Consider the following 22,308-nt stretch of genomic DNA (forward strand, 5'->3'; position numbering starts at 1 on the left):
TGGTTGTGAAGAGTTTTAAGTGACAAACAAAAGGGTTCATCTTTGATCTGCGAGGAAATAGTTGTTGGAGTTTGCTGAAAATGGGAATGACATAATTAAACTTGCATTTTAGGAAGATCCCTTCGGTAGATGTGAAGGATGGACTGGAATGGAGAAAAACGAGATAAAGTGACTAATTAGGAGGCTGTCGTGGTAGTCCAAGAAAGGTAATATGAGCCTCAACTAGAATAGAGTTTTTGTTAATAGAGAGAAAGGCATGTATTTGAATTGTGGGGAAAGAAATGACAAGATCTGGCAACTAATTGTATATGCAGGCTAAAAATGAAAATGATACCAGCACTGTGGACCTGAGGGTCAGGAAGGGTGGTGTCTTCTAAAGTAAGAGGAAGTTAAGTAGGAAAGTTCACAAGAGGAGTAGGTTTGTGGGAGCCACGGTGGGGAAGATGTCCAATCTCTACAATTCTTCTATATTCTTGTTAATAGTATCTATTATTTAAAGTTTTTATAACTACAAGTATCATCCATCATTTGTGAATGCAACTGAACTGATACTGTTTATGAACGTATACTCATGTGTACTGCTTTCTTGGCAAACTGAAGCCATTCTCCCCTTAATATCATATCTCTGTGAAGTCCCTTTCTTCCCCATCCTTGATCCCCAACTAAGTCAGCATTCATGTATAGAATCCAAGGTGAAAGCCCTAACTCCTTAAAGCAAATCTTCCCTAGGTTAGCAAGCCTCCAAGCTGTTCCTTTTAGCAATATTCAAGCTAGCCAGAAACAAGAGAGAGGGAAAAAAAAAGCTCCTTAAGCTACTCTGATTGATTGTTCTCTGCTTACCTATTCAATTTTAATACTTTGTCTTACATCTCTAAACAGCTGGGAAGACCACTCCCAGTTTATAAAACTGTGGTAACACTCAGCTTAGCCCAAGTGAAGTAGTTTTGTTTTTTTAAATAGCTTCCTACTTTTTATAGATAATTCTCAAATCCTAAACAAAGAGAGGGATGAGCTCCCAGATCCCACTCTCGGCATCACATTTGGCCACCAACGTTTCTGAATTCCTGGGAAATTGAAAACTAAATAACTTTAACGTGTGTCATAGATAGGACCATTTTCATACAGGATGTCCCAAATGTCTTAGTGAAGTTTTAAGCTTTAATAGTTTCTGCTTCCCTGTAAAAGAAATAAAGATTGTGAGCCACTCTGGGTATGGGGAGGTGAACAACTTGCACAACCTCCTTTTTCCCCAACATTTGTTGTATTTGGTGTTAACACCTGGGGATAGTAACCGCATCCATGCTAGTTAAAGTGAAGGTGGGTACCTTATTCTCCTACCCCTACAAGCTGATCTGAAACATTAGGACTTTATGCTACTCAGAGAGCCAGTGGGAAACCATTGCCAGTGCTGAAACTCTTCTGCCCTCCAATAGCAGTTCCTCCAATCCTTTTCCTCCACTGGCTGGCAGAGACCTAACTCAAGACACAAACTTGAGGAGCACACCATCTCTACTGTCTGGAGATGTCTACTGGCTACAAAGAATAGCCAATATTAGTTTCATTTACAGAGTCTTAAGTTTTATGGATATGGCCTGTTTCTCCCCAGGGAATTACTCATTTCAGAAAAGCAATTGTAACTTAATGTAGGGAGTAGTGTAAATTAGAAAATATGATCACTTCTCTTCTTTAATTGTGTATGTGTGTGTGTGTGTGTGTGGTCTCAAAATAATCTTAATGCATTTGGGAAAGGCAGGGGGCACTAGAGCAGCCTTTCTAAGTCAAGCATCGACTCTATCTCATCTCTGTATCCCCAGTATCCAACACCGGGTCTTTCACCTGAGCAAGTGCTTAAACAACATTTGCTGAACTTAAAATAACTGAAACACAAAGATTAAAGCCCAGTTTGACAGAAGAAGAAAAAGTAAGGACTGAAAGCAGGAGTCTTCACTGCTAAATGCTATCAATCAACAAATCAGTTTCAAAGTGCTTAGCCTTATGTTTGCTGTTAAGGGCTCTGCAAAAGAGACACAAGACATTATTCTTATTTTTGTGCATTTAACAATCCATACGAGGAGACAAAAATGTAGCAGTGAAAAACAGCAGCAAAGCTGTTAAATGCCAAACTTCAGCGAAGAGAGATTTCAATTTGAATCAGAGTAATCAATGTAAAGCAAATATCACTAGGTTAGAGTCAGGACACTGCTGGCATAAAAGCCAAAAGCTTAGATGTTGAATCAGGACCCAAGTTTAAATCCTGGCTCTGACACTACCTTACTTCCACTGTGAAGTAAAGGAGTTGGATTAACGACAACAAACTGGGCATGTGGACACATCAGCAGAGTGGGCTATCCTAAGTTATCAGCCTAGGAACCTGGATTCTCATCCTGTCTGGTACCACACATCTGGCTGTGTGAAATTATTTAAGTCGCTTAATCTGTCATGGCTTTGGTTTCCTCCTTTATGAAATGAAGGAACTGTACAGGATGATATTTAAGGTCTTTTCCAGCTCTAAAATCATGAGATTGTGTATGAGACCACAATTTCACAGAGGAAGCAAGGCTTGCTTTGGACCTTGAAGGATGGATAAAGATTTGACTAGAGAAAGAGCAGGAAGAAAGAGTATTTGGCAAGGAGGAATAGAAAGGCACATGCAATCTAAGCAAAGACACAACAAGGCGGCAAGGAATTAACAGTGGGGAGACAAGTTTAATTACAGCAGAGGTTAGAAGTCTGAAAACAAAAACAAAAAAATAAGGCAGGCAGGTTAAGTACTATTAGATTCTAGAGAACTAGAAAGTCACACCCAGGAAATGAGAATAGGCAAAAGGAAACAACTATAGGCCCACGCGTGGCTTTAGGGAAGACAGAATGAAGAGTGGGTAGCCTGTTGGCAGCAAAACTAGTCAGAACGTTATTGAAATAGTCCAGACTTTTCATGATGAGAATCCGACCAAGGATAGTGACCATGAGACTCAGAGAACAAGTAAATCAGAGAACTATTTTGAAGGAATACAATTTTAAAGATATTGTGGAAGGACATGTGGCATTTTCAAATTTAAGTGCCAGAGCTGTCACTACTTATGTGACCCTAAGTAAGTCATTTCATTCTCAAGACCAAAGCAACCTCTCATCACTAAATTGCTTTGTAAATTATAAAATGTTATATAAATGAGAAATGATAACTATAATAATCAAATTATATTACATATTATCATATAATTATAATATAATTTACTATCTCATCCTACTCATCTTTTCAATAGGGTTCAGATAGAAGCTGTCTGGGACAAATTATTATCCTATTTCCTTTATATTCAATGGCCTGTAGACTATTCCACGGGTGCGCAAAATAACTGCTTTTTGTGATTTTCTGGTGAAACCAGTTTGACTTCATCCTTGCACATCAAGTAGTTAATATAAAGTGTTGGGGGTTTTTTCCAACTCATTTCATTGGGAAACCATACTTACTTATAGTTAGGAGCCATGGTAATTGATTCAAGTCTAGGCAGAATCCTAATGGTCTTAAAATGCTTCCTTGAAAAAATACCACACTTCATATGAATCATTCTTGACATGACTGAATTGATGGCATGTTTTAAATAAAGAACAGTTTTTCGCACTGATATTAAATTCTCTAGCATTCTCACTATATTTGGATATTCCAGTTTCACTAGAGTCAGTTTTACATTCTTTCAATATATGAATGAGCAGAGGGCATAACTGAGTCGAAAGCTATACAAAAATCAACAAAGTAGTATGCATATTGTGACACTTTGGGATACCTTGTTTAATAATTATCTAATTAATAAATCTCTTTACACCTGTAGGGCTGCTTTTCATGATCTCTTTACTCCTAAGCCAACATACCATTTTTATATAAATGCTTATAGACTTTTTACCCACGATACAAGCAGTGAATACGTTTTAAAGTACACAAAAAGGTACATGGCACATATTTAGAGGAAACACTGGTGTGCCTATCATTTGGTAACAGATACATGATGCCTTTTGTCAAGAATGGTGGGATCAGACTTACAGTTGAGGGGAAACTAACAAAGTGCCTTGCTAACAATTAATCATCAATATGAAGTAATTGAGCTAATACTTATAAATCTCATCTAACCTTCCATTTTTCAGTTTTTCTCAATCTGGAGTTTCAGTTACTTCCTTTGAAATAACTTCTGTCACTGATTATATTAATGGTGTTCAAGCCTTATTTTATGGAATATCTATTTGGTCATGATATATTAAAGTATTATAATGATAATTTTCATTAAAAAGAAGACAATATAATGAAACAAATTTGTTCATGAAGATGAAGTGGTAGAGAAATAAAATCATCTAGTTCTAACAAGATATACTGTGATACTTGGTAACTTCATTGCAAAGGTTTGAAAAAGTGAAAACAGGAAGAAATATATGGGAAAGCAAGGTTCCCAAAGAAATGAGAGAGGCCAAAAGACTTACAGAGTATGCGGATACCTTATACTTTCATATCATAAACATCTTTTTGGAAAAATAATTAGTAGGTATTGAATAAAGTGAGCTCTAAATAACATCAAAAAGAGCAAAATAAATCATATTATGATGGGAAAAGACTTGTTGTTGGTGTGGGAGTGGGGAAGGAAGGGAATGGGAAAAGAGAGTAAGGACATCCAGGACAGACAATAAAGATGAACAACAAACTAGACCCAGAGATTAAAAGGAGAGAACAGAAGGGATTGCTTTTAGAAAAGTGAAAAGTTCCTTTCATGAACAAAGAGCTCATCTTTTCAGTACTAACATTTTACCAGTGTTTCTAAATGGCAGTGAGATGTGGAACACCCCAACTTCCACGAGTATCACACAGAGGGCAACAGAGATAGGTATGATGAGTGTAAACAGGCTGCAACACGAGTAACTCTGGAGAAGAATAAGAACTGTATGTTACGAAAAAAAGATGGGCTAGGTATGGACGAGAGCAAGAAGTGACAGGTGGACAGCCTGACTGCTTCCCTGGTTGTCGTTCAGTTATTTTTCAGTAGTAGCCAACTCCTCATGACCCCATTTGGGGTTTCCCTGACAAAGGTACTGGAGTGGTCTGCCATTTCCTTCTTCAGCTCATTTTATGGATGAGGAAACTGAGGCAAACAGGGTTAAGTGGCTTGCTCAGGGTCACACCGCCAGTAAGTGTCTGGGGCCAGATCTGAATTCAGGAAGAGGAGTCTTCCCAATTCCAGGCCCAGTGCTCTATCCAATGTGCCACCTAGCTGCCCTGCACCACCTAGCTGCTCAGGAAAACAAGAAAGCCCTCTAGCACATGGAGTGGAACCCCTGTGGTGACCTTTGGGGAGAACATGAAGGAGTGGCAGTGGTAGTAGTGGTAGTGGGGGGGTGGGTGGCAGTGGCGGTGGCAGCGGCAGCAGCAGCAGCAGAAGAAATGAGAGAATTGACATGAGATGAAGATCTGAAAATGATGCTAGAATTTAGGCTGAGAAACAGGAAGACTAGTGCCAAGAATAATAAGCATGGGATTGGTACTTTGATTAAGACTCTGTATGGCAGGCTGTAGAAGCATGTGGGACACCCCAGGAATCTTAGAAATGAGCAACACACACCATTCTGGAGAGCAATCTGGAACTATGCCCAAAGGGCCATAAAATTGTATATACCCTTTGACTCAGTCATATCACTACTAGGTCTGTATCCCAAAGAGATAACAGGAAAAGGACCTATGTGTACAAAAATATTTACAGCAGCTCTTTTGTGGGGGCAAAGAATTGGAAATTGAGGGGATGTCCATCAACTGGGGAACAGATAAACAAATTTGTATATGATTGTGATGTAATACAACTATACTATAAGAAATGATGAGTAGGATGCTTTCAGAAAAATCTGGGAAGACTTTTATGAACTGATGAAAGGGCAATGAGCAGAACCAGGAGAACATTATACACAATAGGAGCAATACTGTATGACAATCAACTGTGAATGACTCAGCTATTCTCAGCAATACAGTGACCCAAAGCACCAAATCCACCTTCAGACAAAGAACTGATGGAGTCTGAATGCTGATTGAAGCCTACTTTTTTACTTTCTTTTTTGTTGTTGTTACTTTTTGGTCTATGTTTTTCATTTTTTTAAAATTTATTTTATTTCTGAGCTAATAATTCACTATTTCACAAAAACTGTTGGGAAAACTGGAAAATGGTAGGGCAAAAACTGGGCATAGACCAATATCTTACACCATATACCAAAATAAAGTCAAAATGGGTTCATGATTTAGGAGTAAAAGCTGATACTATAAGTAATTTGGGAAAGCAAGGAATAGTTTACTTATCAGATTTGTGGAAAAGTAAAGAATTCATGACCCAACAAGAGATAGAGAGCATTACAAAATGCAAAATGGATAATTTTGATTATGTTAAATTGAAATGTTTTTGTACAAAAAAAGCCAATGCAACAAGAATTAGGAGGGAAGCAGAAAATTGAGAGAAAATCTTTGCAACTAGTATCTCTGATAAAGGCCTCATTTCTAAAATATACAGGGAGCTGAGCCAAATATATAGGAATACAAGCCATTCCCCAATTGAGAAATGGTCAAAGGATATGAACAGGCAGTTTTCAGAGGAAGAAATTAAAGATATCTATGGCATATGAAAAAATGCTCTGGATCACTACTGATTAGAGAAATGCAAATCAAAACAACTCTTAGATACCACATCTCTCCTGTCAGATTGGCTAAAATAACAAAACAGGAAAATGATAAATGCTGGAAAGGATGTGGGGAAATTGGAACATTGTTGCATTGCTGGTGGAGTTGTGAGCTGATCCAGCCATTTTGGAGAGCAGTTTGGAACTATGCCCAAAGGGCTATACAAATGTTCATACCCTTTGACCCAGCAATACCACTTCTAGGGTTGTATCCCAAAGAAATCACACAAGCGGGAAAAGGACCCATATGTACAAAAATATTTATAGCAGCTCTTTTTGTGGTAGCCAAGAATTGGAAATCAAAGGGATGCCCATCAATTGGGGAATGGCTAAACAAGCTGTGGTATGTGAAGGTGATGGAGTACTATTGTGCCATAAGAAATGGGGATGATACAGACTTCATAACAACCTGGAAAAACCTACACGACATAATGCTGAGTGAGCAGAGCAGAGCCAGGAGAACGTTGTGCACAGCCACAGATATATGGATTCCGTGAGGACCAACCCTGACATACTACGCTCTTCTCAGCAACCTAAGGGGCAAGGACAACTCCAGGGGACTCACGATGGAGAATGCTATCTTCATCCAGAGAAAGAACTGTGAAGTTTGAATGCAGATCAAGGCGCACTACATGCTTGCCTCTTTTTGCTTCTCTTTTGTTTTTGGGTTTGTTTTTTTTTTTTGGTTCTGTTTCTTCTTTCTCATGATTCATTCCATTGGTCAAAATTCTTCTCCACAACTTGACTAGTGCTTAAATTAATTCAATGCGAAGTTATACATGACAGTTATATGAGATTCCATGCCGTCTTGGGGAGGGAGGGGGGAGGGAGGGGAGAAAATCTGGAACTCAAAACTGTGTAGAACCGTGTGTGGTAAATGAAAAATAAATAAATAAATTAAAAAAAATTATTTTATTTTTAGCTTATGGAATAAAAACAAGCCTTTCTAGAACATAGTATAATAAAAAGATGATTGCACATAAGCTGCAAATCTATACACATCTTGCTATTCCTTTCAAACATGCAACAAAATTATCATGTAAATTTCTCTTTTCTTTTTTTTCTTCTCTATACCCCAATCCCCTGCCCTAGTGATGGCTACCATTAGACACAAATAAGTATAAATATATGTGTGTATATGTATACATGTGTGTATATATGTATCTGTGTATGTATGTATGTAAAACCATTCTATATATACTTCTACCTATCAGCTCTTCCTCTGGATGCAGATAGTGTCCTTTTTCATAGGTCCTTTATAGTTATATAGTCTGTGTTTTCTTTTACAACAAGACAAATATGGAAATGTTTTGCATGACTGAACATGTATAATCTACATCAAATTGCTTGCCTTCTCAATTATGGGGGAGGGGAAAAAGGGAGGAAGAGAATTTGGAAATAAAGTTTTTAAAAATGAATGTTAAAATTTTTTGTTTATATGTAATTAAGAAAAAAATTAAATGGAAAAAAAAGAAAGAAGCAACATAAACAGGACTTGAATCCAAGCCCTCATACTAATGAACCAGTACTTTCCCTGACTTTTATGTTACGTTATGCTCTCCCCTCATCTTGCACAGACCCCAGGCAAACTCCACAGTAAATCAACACTTGATTCACTGGTGCTAATGTGCTCCCATTTACCTTTTGGCAGTGCACTCCTTTCTCAGCTCACTTAAGGATTCCTTGTGCAGTTGCAGCTTGAGGTGTTCGGTCTCAAATGTGCTTCCTGGAAAGAAACAGAGCAAGATTTTAGAAATGGACTGTACTTCTGGTAAGGAATGCTTCCAATTTCAACAACACAGGCAGCCCTAGCAGGGTGCTGTAATCCTGAGATACCAGAAAGTCACATCATTCCCTTTGCAAACCACCGCAGGTAAGGGCAAATGATACAGCTGAGCCAAAGCTACTGAGGGAACTATTCCCTGAAATGGAAGAGATAAACATAATTGTTTGTGCAGAGTGGATAATTATAAGATGAAAATGAGAGATTATCTTAAGATTGAGGGTAACCTCTCTACAATGAGTGAAAAAACATGCTTTAGTTTGAGTGAGAACTCCCTTCACTTTCATAGCTCTCAGCCTTTCTATTACGTTGGTTTTAGTAAATTATAGAGATTGAAAAATTGATCACAGGGCAGCTAGGTGGCACAATGAGTAGAGCACCAGCCCTGAAGTCAGGAGGACCTGAGTTCAAATATGACACACTAGCTGTGTGACCTCAGGCAAGTCACTTAACCCCAATTGCCCTGCCTTCCCCTCCAAAAAAAAACAAAGAAAAAAAATTGATCACTCTTCAGCCAAGTTAGTGATGAGCCCTTTCAATGCAGGTATGTCGTTTTACAAACTTGATCAGCAGACCTGAATACAAAAACATTCCAGCTTCATAGAACCATACGGACCTTGCACTACATTAGCATGGCTTTGAAAATCAAGGACTACCTCCAGGCCAGGATGAAGCACGAGAGGAGGAACTTAAAAGAGAATTCCTGGTTACTAATACTACTAGTTATTATTGTTGCTATTATCATTAACAAGAACAATACTTTTACACTCATGTGAGGCTGTACCTGTTGTAAAGAACTGTCCTCACAACATTCCAGATGAAGGTCATCAGATGATTACTACTCTACATTATTTTATAGATGAGGAAACTCTAGCATAGAGAGGCAAAGAGGCCTGTGACTACATGGACAAAAAATTACAGAGCCAGGACACAAATCCAGCATCTTAGGACACCAAGTCTGCTGTTCTCTTTTCTAAGCCTGTCCTCTTTCTAATCCAGGCCTTGGGGTTGTAGAAAAAAAATCTGAATTGGAAGTCAGAGAACCTGAAAGCGAATTCTGGTTTTGCTGCTTATCACATAAATTTGGGCAAATTATTTAGTCTCCCTGGGCCTCAATTTTATGTGTAAATCAATCAGCAAACATTTACTAAGCACTTACTATATGCCAGGCACTACACTAAGGGCTTGGGATACAAAAAGAGGCCAAAGACAGTCCCTTCCCTTAAGGAACTTACAATCTAGTAGGGGAGACAACAAGCAAACAAATATATATAGGAACCTGATGAAGGCACTAAGATTAAGAGAGGCTGAGGGAGGCTTCCTGTAGGAGGTGAGATTTTGGTTGTTCAGTTGTTTCAGTCATGTCTGACTCGTTATAACCCCACATGGAGTTTTCTTGGCAAAGATACTGGAGTGGTCTGCCATTTCCTTCTCCAGCTCATTTTAGAGATGAGGAAACTGAGGCAAATTGAGGGGTAAGTGATTTGCCCAGGGTCACATAGCCTGTTAGTGTCTAAGGCTGGCTTTGAACTCAGGTCTTCCCGACTCCAGGGCCAGCAGTCTATCCACTGTGCCACTTAGCTGCCCAGTAAGATTTCAGATGGGATTTAAAGGATATCAGAGACGTCAGAGGAGAGGAGAGAGTGTTCCAGGTATGAGGCACAGCCAGAGAAAATACCTAGAGCCGAGAGATAGAGTGTCTTGTTTATGGAACAGCTAGGAAGCCAATGTCACTGGATCTAAGAGTACATATTGGAGAGTAAGGTAAAGTGTAAAACAACTATAAAGAGAGGAAGGAGCTAGGTTATGAAGGAATTTGAATGACAAATAGAGAGGTTTGTATTTGTTCCCGGAAATGACAGGAAGTTACTAGAGATTAATGAGTTGTGCGCGTGGCTGTGTGTGTGTGTGTGTGTGTGTGTGTGTGTGTGTGTGTGTACGCATGTAATTAGAGTGGCTGAATGGAGGATGAATTGGGAGTAGTGGGAGACTTGAAACAGGCCGACCCATTTGCAGGTTGCAGATATACAGGTGTGAGGTGATAAGGGCCTGCACAAGTGGTGGCAGTGTCAGAATAGAAAAGAGGGGCATATTTGAGAGATGTTGCAAAGGTGAAATCAGCAGGCCTTGGTGACAGCTTGTATGTGGAGAGTGAGAGATAGCGAGGAAACCAGAACGACTCCTAGTTTGAGGATAACTCCTAAGAAGCTGGCTTCAGCACTTCTTAAACTCTATATGGGGTCACAACCTACAGTTTAAGATGCGCTGAAGGAATGGAAAGAGTTTAAGAAACCCTGGACCTCTATTTCCAAAAAAAAAAAAAAAATTTTATAAGCTCATCTACTCTCTCTAATGCATAGTAGATTCTATAAATACCAGAAGAGAAAATGAACAAAAAGTATGCAAAGTCGAACAAATTTCTCAAATTTAGCTGTCTAAGAAGCAGCAATCTTATTTAGGCTGATGCATATGGTTATATAAATCAACATAATCATGCGTACCTATGTCCCTAACTTTGTTGTACATTAAAATTGTATTTTGAGGTTCTTTTTTAAAAGTATTTTATTCTTCCCCAGTTACATATAAAAACAATTTTTAACATCCATTGTTTTAGGGGTTTTTTTGGGGGGGGGCAGGGCAATTGGGTTTAAGTAACTTGCCCAAGCTCACACAGCTAGTAAACATCCATTTTTAAAACTTTGAGTTCCAAATTTTCTTCTTCCCTTCTCCCCTCCCATGGAGAAGACAAGCAATTCCATATAGGTTATACATGTGTAGTCACGCAAAACATTTCCATAAATAGTCATGTTGTGAAAGAAAATATACACAAAAAACCCTCAAGAAAAATAAAGAAAGTTTAAAAAAAGTACACTTCAATCTGCATTCAGATACCATCAGTTCTTTGGGGATGGAGAGCATTTTTCATCCTAAGTCCTTCAGAGCTGCCTTGGATCGTTGTATCGCTGAGAATAGCTAAATCATTCACGTTGATCATCTTACAATACTGTTGTTACTTTGTACACAGTGCGTTTCACTTTGCGTCAGCCTATGCAAGTCTTTCCAAGTTTCTCTGAGAGCATCTTGCTCATTATTTCCTATACTACAATAGTATTCCATCATAATTACATACCACAATTTGTTCAGCCATTCCCCATCTGATGGGTATCCCCTCAACTTCTAATTCTTTGCCCCCAGAAGAGCTGCTATAAATATTTTTGTACGTATAGGTCTTTTTCCTTTTTTTAAAATCTCTTTTGAGAAACAAACCTAGCAGTAGTATTGCTAGGTCAAAGAGTATGCATGGCCTTATAGCCCTCTTTGGGTATAGTTCCAAACTGCTCTACAGAATGGCTGAATCAATTTACAACTCCACCAACAATGCATTAATGTCTCATTTTTGCCACATCCCCTCCAACGTTGGTCATTTTTCTTTGCCGTCCTATTAGCCAATCTAGTAGGTATGGCTAATCAACAGTGAGTTAGAATATTTTTTCATATGGCCATAGATAGCTTCGATTCCTCTCTCACCTGTTGGTTTTTTTAAATCCATTCCACAGAACATTACAGTTACAGTGACTTAAATCACTAAAGGAAATAGGTCTGTACTGTTCTATAAATTGGTAGGCTGAATAACTTATTTTGAAATATCAGTTTGAAGAAACTTGTGACCTTATTATAAAATAGATACTAAAATTAGACACTAAAACAGGATTCTAAATATATTCAAAGATATTCTCTCATTCTCTCATTCCCTCTCACCACCAAAGTGATTTTCTTAAAACTGCAATATTGTAAGAATTAATTATTAATCTCCAGTGGCTTCCTATCACCTCCAGGAGCAAATACAAAATCCTCTTCTTCCTACCTTTTCAGTTTTCTTACATCTTATGTCCTAACATGTATTCGTATCTACCCTGGCCACCTAACTGTTTCACAAACAAGACACTTTATCTCTCAGCTCTAGGCATTTTCTCTGGTTGTCCCCATGCCTGGAATGCTCTCTCACCTCCATTCTAACTACTGACCTCTCTGGCTTCTTTTATTTATATCCCAACTAAAATCCTACCTTCTACAGGAAGCAATCCCTAACCTCTCTTAGTCCCAGTGCCTTCTCTCTCTCAATTATTTCCTTTTTATCCTGTATCCAGCTTCCTTTGTATGTTGTCTTCTCCATTTAGTTGAAAGCTTCTTGAGGTTAGGAACTGTCTTTTCCTTCTTTCTGCATTCTCAGTACTTAGTACAGTGACTGGCACATAGCAGTGGCTTAATAAATGTTGATTAATTGAGATGGTTGGTTATAGAGGAGAGGTTGCTACTTCAATGCCATTAGTTCACTGAATTGCTACCTCATTAGAGTTCTTGGTGTTCTAAACCATGAAAATGGCTGCAATCACTTTATCTCTTACACATAATTACTGCTTTAGAGTGGTCTGAGAGGTATGGAGGATGGGAGAAAATGTCTAGTCCTCAATTTTGTTGGTCATATGACCCAGAATTCCAATAGTCTCTTAAAAGCAGGAATAGAATCTTTTAAAAAAAATTATACAATATCAGACAGTAAGAAACAAAGAAATCCACTTACTGTGGTATAAATTTGCAACAACCTGATATATATATGAATAATGCAAACATGCCACATTTCCCACCCACAGGTGACAGGAGCAGAGGGTATTTTTTATGATTTGGACAGTCAATTCCTTTATTTCATAGTATAATATGAGGCCCAGAGAAGTGAAATGACTTATTCAAGATCACAAAGCAAATTAATGATTCAGTCATAATTGGGAAGCAAATCTCTTGAATATCATTCCCAAGGATACTCTAATGCTATTAAATAAGGTCTATTTTACAGGAATTAATTTCATTCATCCTTATAAGAAAGTACCAAAAGAGGCAAAATGTCTAACCTATAGTGCACAGTTCACAAAGGATGATAGCAGCTAATCACTGCACAGGCACACCTGCAGAAAGTATAATCCCCAAAGAGATGACAACAACAGTATTAATTCCAGTATCCATATGGCTCCTGGGCAAATGGAGAAAAAGGAAAATTCACTTCTCAGATACTGAATAGGAAAAATATTAATGTAATGTTTAGCTATAGTGTTCACCATATCCTCTACACTGAGGCAATGTGGTGCAATGGAAAAAGCTCTGTCCTTGGGATTATCAGATTTAGGATATAGAAAGGACCTGAAAATTTTATTCAATTTTTTCTGACTTAAAATATAGGTCTTTTTCTATTATACCATGCTTTCTCTGAAACAAAAATTAATGTCTTTAAAGGTCTTTACAAGTTTAAAATCTAGTTCAAGGCCCTCACTGATGTACTATATCTAGGCACTAGCTCAAAGCCTTCATTTTACAAATGAGGAAACAGAAGGCAGGAAGGAACTACTCATTATTTTCATAAGTGAGGAAACTGAAGGGAGGGGAGAAGGAAAACAGCTTCATTAAAAATCATGTGACCAGTGGTTGCCCTACTTGAAGTAGGGTGACTTGACTGAGTAAATCTCAAATCCATATGTATGCATACATATGTACATATACCCACACACACAAACACACATATATGTGTGTATGTACATAAATAAAAGTCAAACTCACATTTTATAGAGACTTGAAAATAGAAAACAACAATAATATCCTTCTTCCACTAAAGTTTTTTTGGAGAAAAAGTACTTCCAGGTTAATTTACTATTACTTCAGTAATCTTTACATGAATTTGTCAATATATTATCCATTCCTGAAATATGAAAATACCTCTCATATTAATGTACAATCCTCATATTCACATGTTTAACTTCTGCAACTTCAAGCATTCAGGTAATTTTATTAGCAACCTCATTTTCACTTTCATGTTGGTAATAGCCTACCTTCACAGCTATGAACAGTAGAGAAAAAAATGAAGGCTGCAATGTCCATAAGTCTATGCAGCAGCCGGTATTCTACTAGGTTCTTCACCAGTCTTGTAAAGTAAAGACCACCTTCCCCTCCACCCCCGCATTTATTGCACATTTTCAATGTTTGCCTTTAAAACGAGTTTTGTGTTGCAATTATGCCCTCAAAGCACAGTACAATTCCTTTGGGCTTTTAAGTCCAAGTATGCAAAGTGAGTGATGAGGCTCAGTAAGAAAACAAAGGTGCTAGATAAATTTCACGCTGGAATGTCTGCAACTGCTGTTGGCCTAATCAACCAGTGGGATAGAGACATCAAGACTGCCAATCCCATCATCGTTAGAAGCCTCAGTATCAACTCACCTCTGCTATGCTCCCATACTTGGAGCACACTGAAAGAACTCAAATGGCACATGAAGCAGACACCACTGACAGATTATGTCAAGCTGGAGCACCCTACATGAGCTCCAATGCCATCCACCCACCAAGAAAGCCACTGTCAGACACCTAGCCAGTCTTGGTGTCTTCAAACAGCAGCGACAAAAGTCCCAGCAATCTCTCCCTTGGTTTTGAGAAGGCAGCCAAGGCAGAAAGGTTTATAGCAGTAGAGTATAAAGTATAATGCCCTCGGACCACCATCTGACGTAGTGGAAGGTAAGGCTCAGGTTAAAAAAAAGGTTTTAGTTCAAAGAATTTTATTTCCTGTATAACATTTATGGGACTATAGATTTCATGTGTTATAAAAAGTGAATACTGTCTGAAATCAATAGTTTGGTTTATTTTTAATTGAGATGTTAGCACAAAAGGTCACAGAATTCTAGGGAATTACTAGCAAGAAAAAGTATTTTATGCATGTTATCAATTTTTTTGTGTGTACTGCATTTGATGGGTTATTTCACGGTTACTTTGTTAGGAAAAGTGCATATCATCAGAATTAATATTGTTATAAAACTGTTTGCAAAAAAAGTATATTTCAAGCACCCTGTAGCAAAAGATTGCAGTTTTGAGTAGTCATGGGAACCTAACCCCCTATTTCCCATAGGTTCAATGTATTAACATTAACATTTTTTACTTTGATGCTGTTTTCTAGGAAAATTACCCCCTTGAAAGTTGAAGATTGAGTGTACATTACCAAGTCTACTACAAAATCCTTTCCTGAGGTTTCAGACGTTTATGTGGAAGTTCCCCAAGTTGTTGCTTTGCTCAATCTAGCCATCCTAACCTGCTCAATCATGAAGTAGCAACTGCTCCTACCCACCATTCATTTCCTGATCTGTCAACCTTTCTAGAAGGGAGAAAATTCACCCCCTCCAAAAAAAGTCCCGCTCTTTTGGGTGCCCCTGCCTTACAAAAAATGATCCTAAAAATCCTCATCACTTCCCATGGAGCATGGATCTTTAAGACTTTTTGGTTTGTAAACATTTCTCTCAGGGAGAAAGAGGACCCCCAAAGACATGCCCAGCTTTAAGACCTAGGATTTTATGAAATTACCAACACATCTCCCCCTTGTCTCTGAAAAGGGGAGGGAGAGACGATACAGAAGTATCGTCTTGAAGTAATGGGAAGACTGAAACTGCTTTTTTAGAAGATGCTAATGAAATGATACCTGGTTTTTCTTTAATATAATAAGCCAAATTACTAATCCATGCTAGACATGAATGACTATTTGTGAGTTTGTTTCTTAAATAACCAGTAATACCAAAGAGTAGTTCTTAGACCAGCTAGAAGTTACCCCCAAGATTATAAAACTTAAAAACCACTTCAGTACTACAGAGTAACAGGCCTTATTACACAGAAGGCAAAGTAAAGCACAAAGGAGTTAAGCAATTCAATAAGCTATCACCATTAATAAAATCTATTTTTTGGATGTCTCCAACAAAACACCCATGTCCTGCAGAATTTTCACGTGTGTGTGTGTGTGTGTGTGTGTGTGTGTGTGTGTGTGTGTGTGTGTGTATGCACGTGCATGCACCTGGATTCTTCCAAGAGCTTAAATTAATCCATATGGTGCTATTGGGAGGTAGTGATCCTTGATAAACAGATGTGTAAAAAGACAAACACGTGGAGTAATTCTTTTTTGGTTGCTCAGAGGAATCAGTAGCAGGGCCCAGATTAGAAATCAGAAGTTCCAGCCTGTCAGACCTGACTCTAAGTTCACAGGCTCAAAACCCTCAGGCAAAATAAGTACTAACAAGGGAAAAACGTCACCCTGAGTATAATTCATATTAGTAAACTATTTCACCACCACAACCAAAGTGCACTAAATCACCACTATAAATGAAAGAGACAGATTTTGTTCTTCCACCATAGCAAAACTCGTAAAGTAAAACCTTCTGCAAATCACAGTGCTCTATAAACTAATTTAATCAAAAGTCATGAAATCACAACATACCCAAATAATCTGTACTAAAGGGGCACAGGAGCTACTTTCATCACCACTATGTACTACTTAGGGAATTCTAAGTGGCACTAGTAAGCTTAACTTGTACAAAGGTAGCTTTCTAAGTGAAATTTGCTTTGTATAGGAATACACTTGGCAATTTTCCTATAAAGAAGGCTGCTTGCTGTAGTAGTAAAAACACAGGAAAATGGAATCAAAAGTCTCATATTCAAATTCCAACTCCACTCCTTACTAGTTTTGTGACCATGAATAAATCACTTACCTTCTCTCAGATTGTCCTGACCAGGTAACCTTTAGGATGCCTCCCAGGTCTGTAATCTATTATCCTACCATGGTGTTAGTGAGGTTGGAACTGAAGTTCTCAAACAAGATCAGGCCCTACTAACACATTCGGATGCCAAACCTGACAGATCCCCAAATGGGTGGCTCTCCTACACCCCACGCCTCACTAGTTTTTTGGCAAGAACAGTGGGAAGTGGCAACATCTCCCCTTCTACGCTTAGGATCAACCCTGTTAGCACATATCCAACTCCAAGTAATCCCCAAGAAGTAAAAACCACTTTTCCTCATCAAAAGGGGACAGTCAGTCGGTCAACAAACATTTATTTAATAACTTGCTCTGTGCTAGGCAATGTGCTTAGGATACAAAGAAAGGTAAAAAATATGGTCCTTGCCTTCAAGAAGCTCACATTCCAATGAGGGAGACAAGATGCAAGTAACTATGTGCCTACAAGACAGCAGACAAAGAAATAATCTCATAAGGAAGCACTAGCAATGTAGAGGTAGAGGAATTAGGAAAAGTTTCCACTGAATTATTGGAAATTCAGAGTTAAAGGATGAGTTTCTAGAAAACAAATTCTTGGCAAAGACTTGGAAAAATTCATTTCTTCTCTACTTCAGAGAGGGTAATTAGTTTCTCATCAAGGCTAATTGACCATCTTTGTGGGGGAAAACATTAAGGGAATTCACAACTTAGGTAAGAGGTACAGGAGTTGACTTCTAAGACTCCCTTTTCAATTTTACAGTCATATCAGGAGAGGGTGAAAAACGTTTTGTAATAAAAGAACAAAAGTGAAGATGGAATTAGAAAGCATCGCCACTAAAATATGATTAGACTCTAGAGGGATGATTTTCAGAAAGCATTAGGAACTGCATAGGTGGACAGTGTGGGTAAGACAACTACAAAAAAACTAGTCTATTAAACTGGGTTCAGTTGGCACAAAGACTGAGTTTACATGAAAATAAGGAAGTCGCTACCAGGGAAGGTTATGATTCTATCCCTGGAGATCTTTACAAATGGGATAGAAACCATGTGTCTTGGATGGTTTAGGTGTTCACTTGTCTACAGCTCAGAAAACCTCATAGATTCCCTTCAACTCTAAAGTTTTGTAAAGACTTCAGCTCTAGATATATACACATTGTAAGTACTAATACATGGTGCTGTGAGGTTTACAAATATCATCTTTTATTCTTACAACAGCCCTGTGAGGCAGGTGCTATCATTATCTCCATTTTAGGGACTGGGAAGCTTAGGCAGAGAGAGGTTGAGTGATTGTCCCAGGATCACACAGCTGGCAGGTACGTGAGACCACATTTACACTGAAGGTCTTCCTGACTCCACACCCAGTTATTCTAGCCACTTTACCACCTAGCTGCCTTAGAGAACTTTGTCAATGTTAGTTGCTATCATTAGCATTATTCCAACTACATGATTTGAAGAGGGTAAATCAAGGAAGTTAGTAAAACAACCAGGAACATAAGTCAGAAACTCTGATCTCCTGAATTTATCTATTAGGCACATATGTACATATATCTGTGTGTATACATATGTCTATATATCTATTTCTATATCATACAGAATTATATAGAAATATTTACACACACACATACACACACACACTTGCATACATACACATACACATACACACACACAAAATGGATTCGATAAAACATTTTGCTTTTTTAGGAAAGGCATTATATTAGCCCCCTAATTTCCTTCTCTATGTTCCTTTGAATTATTAAGTTCATAATACACTTTTATGACATCCACTACAGCTAATTCATTCCAGGAATTCTATAAACAGCCTTGCCCAGTGTCCTTTAATTTTAGTGTCTTCCTCTGATATTACCTCCAATTACCTTACATATATCTTTTGTGCACATAATTTGCATGTTGTTCCCTACCACTTAGTGCAGTAACTGACACATGTTAAGTGCTCAACAAATAATAATATCTAGTATTATATAATGCTTTAAGGTTTGCAAAAAGAGTTACAAATACGATCTTCTTTGATCTTCATAACAACACTGGGAGGCTGGTATTATATTATGTCCATTTTATAGATGAGAAAACAGAAGCAGCAAAGGTTAAATGACTTGGCCAGGGTCATACAACTAGTAAGTTTCTGGGGCATTATTTGAACCTAGGTCTTCCTAACTATAGATCAGGCACTCTACCTATTGCATAAGCTTGCTGATTTGTTGACAGGAACAAGGAGTAGAAGTTACAGAGAAAAAGGCTTTGCTTTAATGGAAGTAAAAAGTTCCTAAGATTAGAGTTGTCCAAAAGTGACCTATCAGGATATAACAGTTCCCCACTACTAATCACTCATCAAAAGAGTTGCAGAGTGTATTTTTAATCACATAACAGCTGGAATACATGACTCTTGAGGTCCTTCCAATTCTGAGAATCAATTCAATTCTACCAAAATTTATTAAGCACCTACAGCATTATTAAGCACCTACCGATAGAGCACTCTGCTGGTCACAGTAATAAAATAGGGCTTCTACTTTTAAGGAGTTAAATTCTAAGAAAGATAATTCAGTGAAACAAACATTTATTTCATCCTTGTTGTGTGCAATGCCCTTTACTGAACATTGGTGGAAATCAAAGATACTTCCAAAAATATACTTTTTTCACATAAGATACTTCCTACAATACTTAGTCATGTGAATAAGAGGGTTATATGTGTATGTTCAGGGTCTTTGGTCCATCATAAGGATGTCAGAAAGGGGAAAATTCCTCACATTTTCTAATGATTTACCATGCCATTATGTGTTCAAATTTCATTAATTTCTAAAATAGGTTGTTTTTTTCCTTCAACGACAATTTTGGAATATGACCAAGTTCAAGCTCCTTTAGGACACTAGCAGTCTAAAATTGAATGTATAATCAATCAACATAATACTTTTTTCTCCAAGATTTTTCCCTAAAAGCTAATAGCCCAAATAAGACCTGAATGAGAAGCTGGGAAACACAAGTAAAAATGATTAAAACCCTAGCCCTCATGTTGTCGAGAGAGACATCTACCAAAGCAGCGTTAAACTAACATTGTGGGGGGACAAATTGCTAAAAGTTTATTTTCTACATGTTTTTAAAACGGATCTGATTTTTAAAAAATCATCTGACCACTTAAAATATTTCAAACATCAATTAAATATGAAATTAGAAAGCCAGATTGCACTATTTAATGGAGCTAAAAGAAGGACCAAGGTTGTGTGTTCCAGAAGGTTTCTATGCAGATGACTGGGTTTTTTTTTTCTTTATTTTTTTTGCAATGATTTGATTACAAAGTTATTTACAGAACATGCTGATGAGGGCAGGGATTATGGGCCTATAACTAGAAAATATCATATGGAATCCAATGTTAATGGTGAGCCATTTAAAGAGAATCTTAGGTACTAACTGAAAGTTACATATTATGATAACATATAATAGATAAAAAGGAAAAATCAAATTAGATGGATCTACTATGTTCTAAACCTAATGATGCCTCTGGATGCAATGGTAAATTTGGATATGTTTTACTGTCCCATGAAATTAAATGACAGTGAAACAACTCCAAGTAATGATGATAATCATAATGGGGGTAGGGGTACAGAGGTACAGCGTACTGATAACAGCACTGGAGTAAGCCTGAAACATCATTCTGAAACTTACTAGCTAGCTGACCTGTAGCTAATCAGTTTACCTCTGATACAAAATTTGACAGCCAGCTGGCACAGTGGATAGAGAGCTGGGCCAGGAGTCAGGAAAACCTAGGTTCAAATACAGCTTTAGATATTTACTAGGTATGTGACCCTGAACAAATCACTTAACCTCTGTTTGCTTCAATTCAATTCAACAAATATTTATTAAGCTCTATGTACCAGGAATTGTGCTAAACGATAGGGATACAAAAGGGGCAAAACAGAGTCCCTGCCCTCAAGAAGCTTATACTGTAATGAGGGAGACAACATGCAAATAAATATATACAGAGGAAGATAAATGCTGAATAAATTGGAAATAATTAACAAAAAGAAGGCACTAGGATGAAGGGGAAGGAGGTAGAATTTCAGTTGGGAATTAAAGAAAGCAGAGAGGTCATTAGCTGGAGCAGAAGAGGGAGAGTGTTCCAACCTTTGGGGGACAGCCAGAGAACATGCTTGGAACCAAGACACTGAGTGCCTTGTTCATGGAACAGCCAGGAAGCCAGTGTCACAGGATCAAAGAGTACAGATCTTGGAGTAACGTATAAGAAGACTAGAAAGGTAGGATTGAGCTGGATTACTAAGGACTTTGAATGCCAAATAGAGTTGCATTGATGGAAGAATCATCCATACTGAAATACTAATTACAAAGTACTATGTGGGATAAAGACAAAAATTTTGAGAATTCAATTTAGCAAAGAGCAATACAATTAACAATAAATTACTTCATTTAGATTACTCAGATTCATTGTATATAAAGTCAAATGTAAATATATTAGCCATAACTAGGTGAGAAAGAGGAAGTGATTTCCCCCCTGGTTTTATTCTGCCCATTTAGAGAAAGATGAATATATGGATGACAGAGAGAGGAAGAAAAGGAAAACTAATAAATGAGAATGATAGATAACTCCTCCTCTGTGTCTTTACTCACCTTTGTCCTGTAATGCAATTTGCTGCTTGTGCAGTAATGCCACTTCCCTCCCCAGGGCTTTCTTTTGTCTTTCCAGTTCATTCCGAAGAACCAAAAGTTTCAGCTGTAGGCACTCACTCTCCTTTTTCTAGAGAAAGAAAAAAAAATAAGAGACCTTCAGCATTCATAAATATTAAAAAAACTACTGCCAATGAATACTCAACAAACAACCAGGTTTCATTAAGTTTTAAAAGCAAAAACAGCCGCTGCTCTCAACGAGCTTACATTTCAATGGGAGCATCAGAAAATCTAAGTGTGAATCCTGCTACTACCTGCCTGTTTAACTTTGGAAGGTCACATCTCCTCCACGGTTTTCTTCTTCTCCATATGAAAAAGACAAAGCTGAACTAGATGACCTCTAAAGTTCCTTCAAGTTCTAAAATCTAGGATGCTGTGAATCTAATTAGAAATAAAATCACCTGTACTGAAAGGCCACTCTTTTTTGAGAGCCACAGATCCTTCACAGACCATCTGATGCTCACATTACAAGGCAGTGCCAAGTAACGGGGAAAAGTCCTGAACTTGTATTTGGAAGACTTGGCTTTAAGTGTTAGTTGTATCAGTCACTCATTATATGCCCTTGGGGAAATAGTT

At 37.8% G+C, this 22,308-nt stretch overlaps 1 protein-coding gene across 1 annotated transcript in view; it reads right to left on the bottom strand.

Annotated features, from left to right (window-relative positions):
• The window catches only part of UVRAG (UV radiation resistance associated), a 416,256-nt gene that overhangs the window by 210,130 nt on the left and 183,818 nt on the right, over window positions 1-22,308 (bottom strand). Inside the window, exons 8-9 of the mRNA XM_036745375.1 lie at window positions 21,676-21,802; window positions 8,335-8,419 (exon numbers count right to left, since the gene is read on the bottom strand). Coding sequence (XP_036601270.1) covers window positions 8,335-8,419; window positions 21,676-21,802 — 212 coding nt within the window. The remainder of the gene's footprint in view (window positions 1-8,334; window positions 8,420-21,675; window positions 21,803-22,308) is intronic.

Source organism: Trichosurus vulpecula, chromosome 2, assembly GCF_011100635.1.
Source record: "Trichosurus vulpecula isolate mTriVul1 chromosome 2, mTriVul1.pri, whole genome shotgun sequence".
Taxonomy (NCBI): Eukaryota; Metazoa; Chordata; class Mammalia; order Diprotodontia; family Phalangeridae; genus Trichosurus; species Trichosurus vulpecula.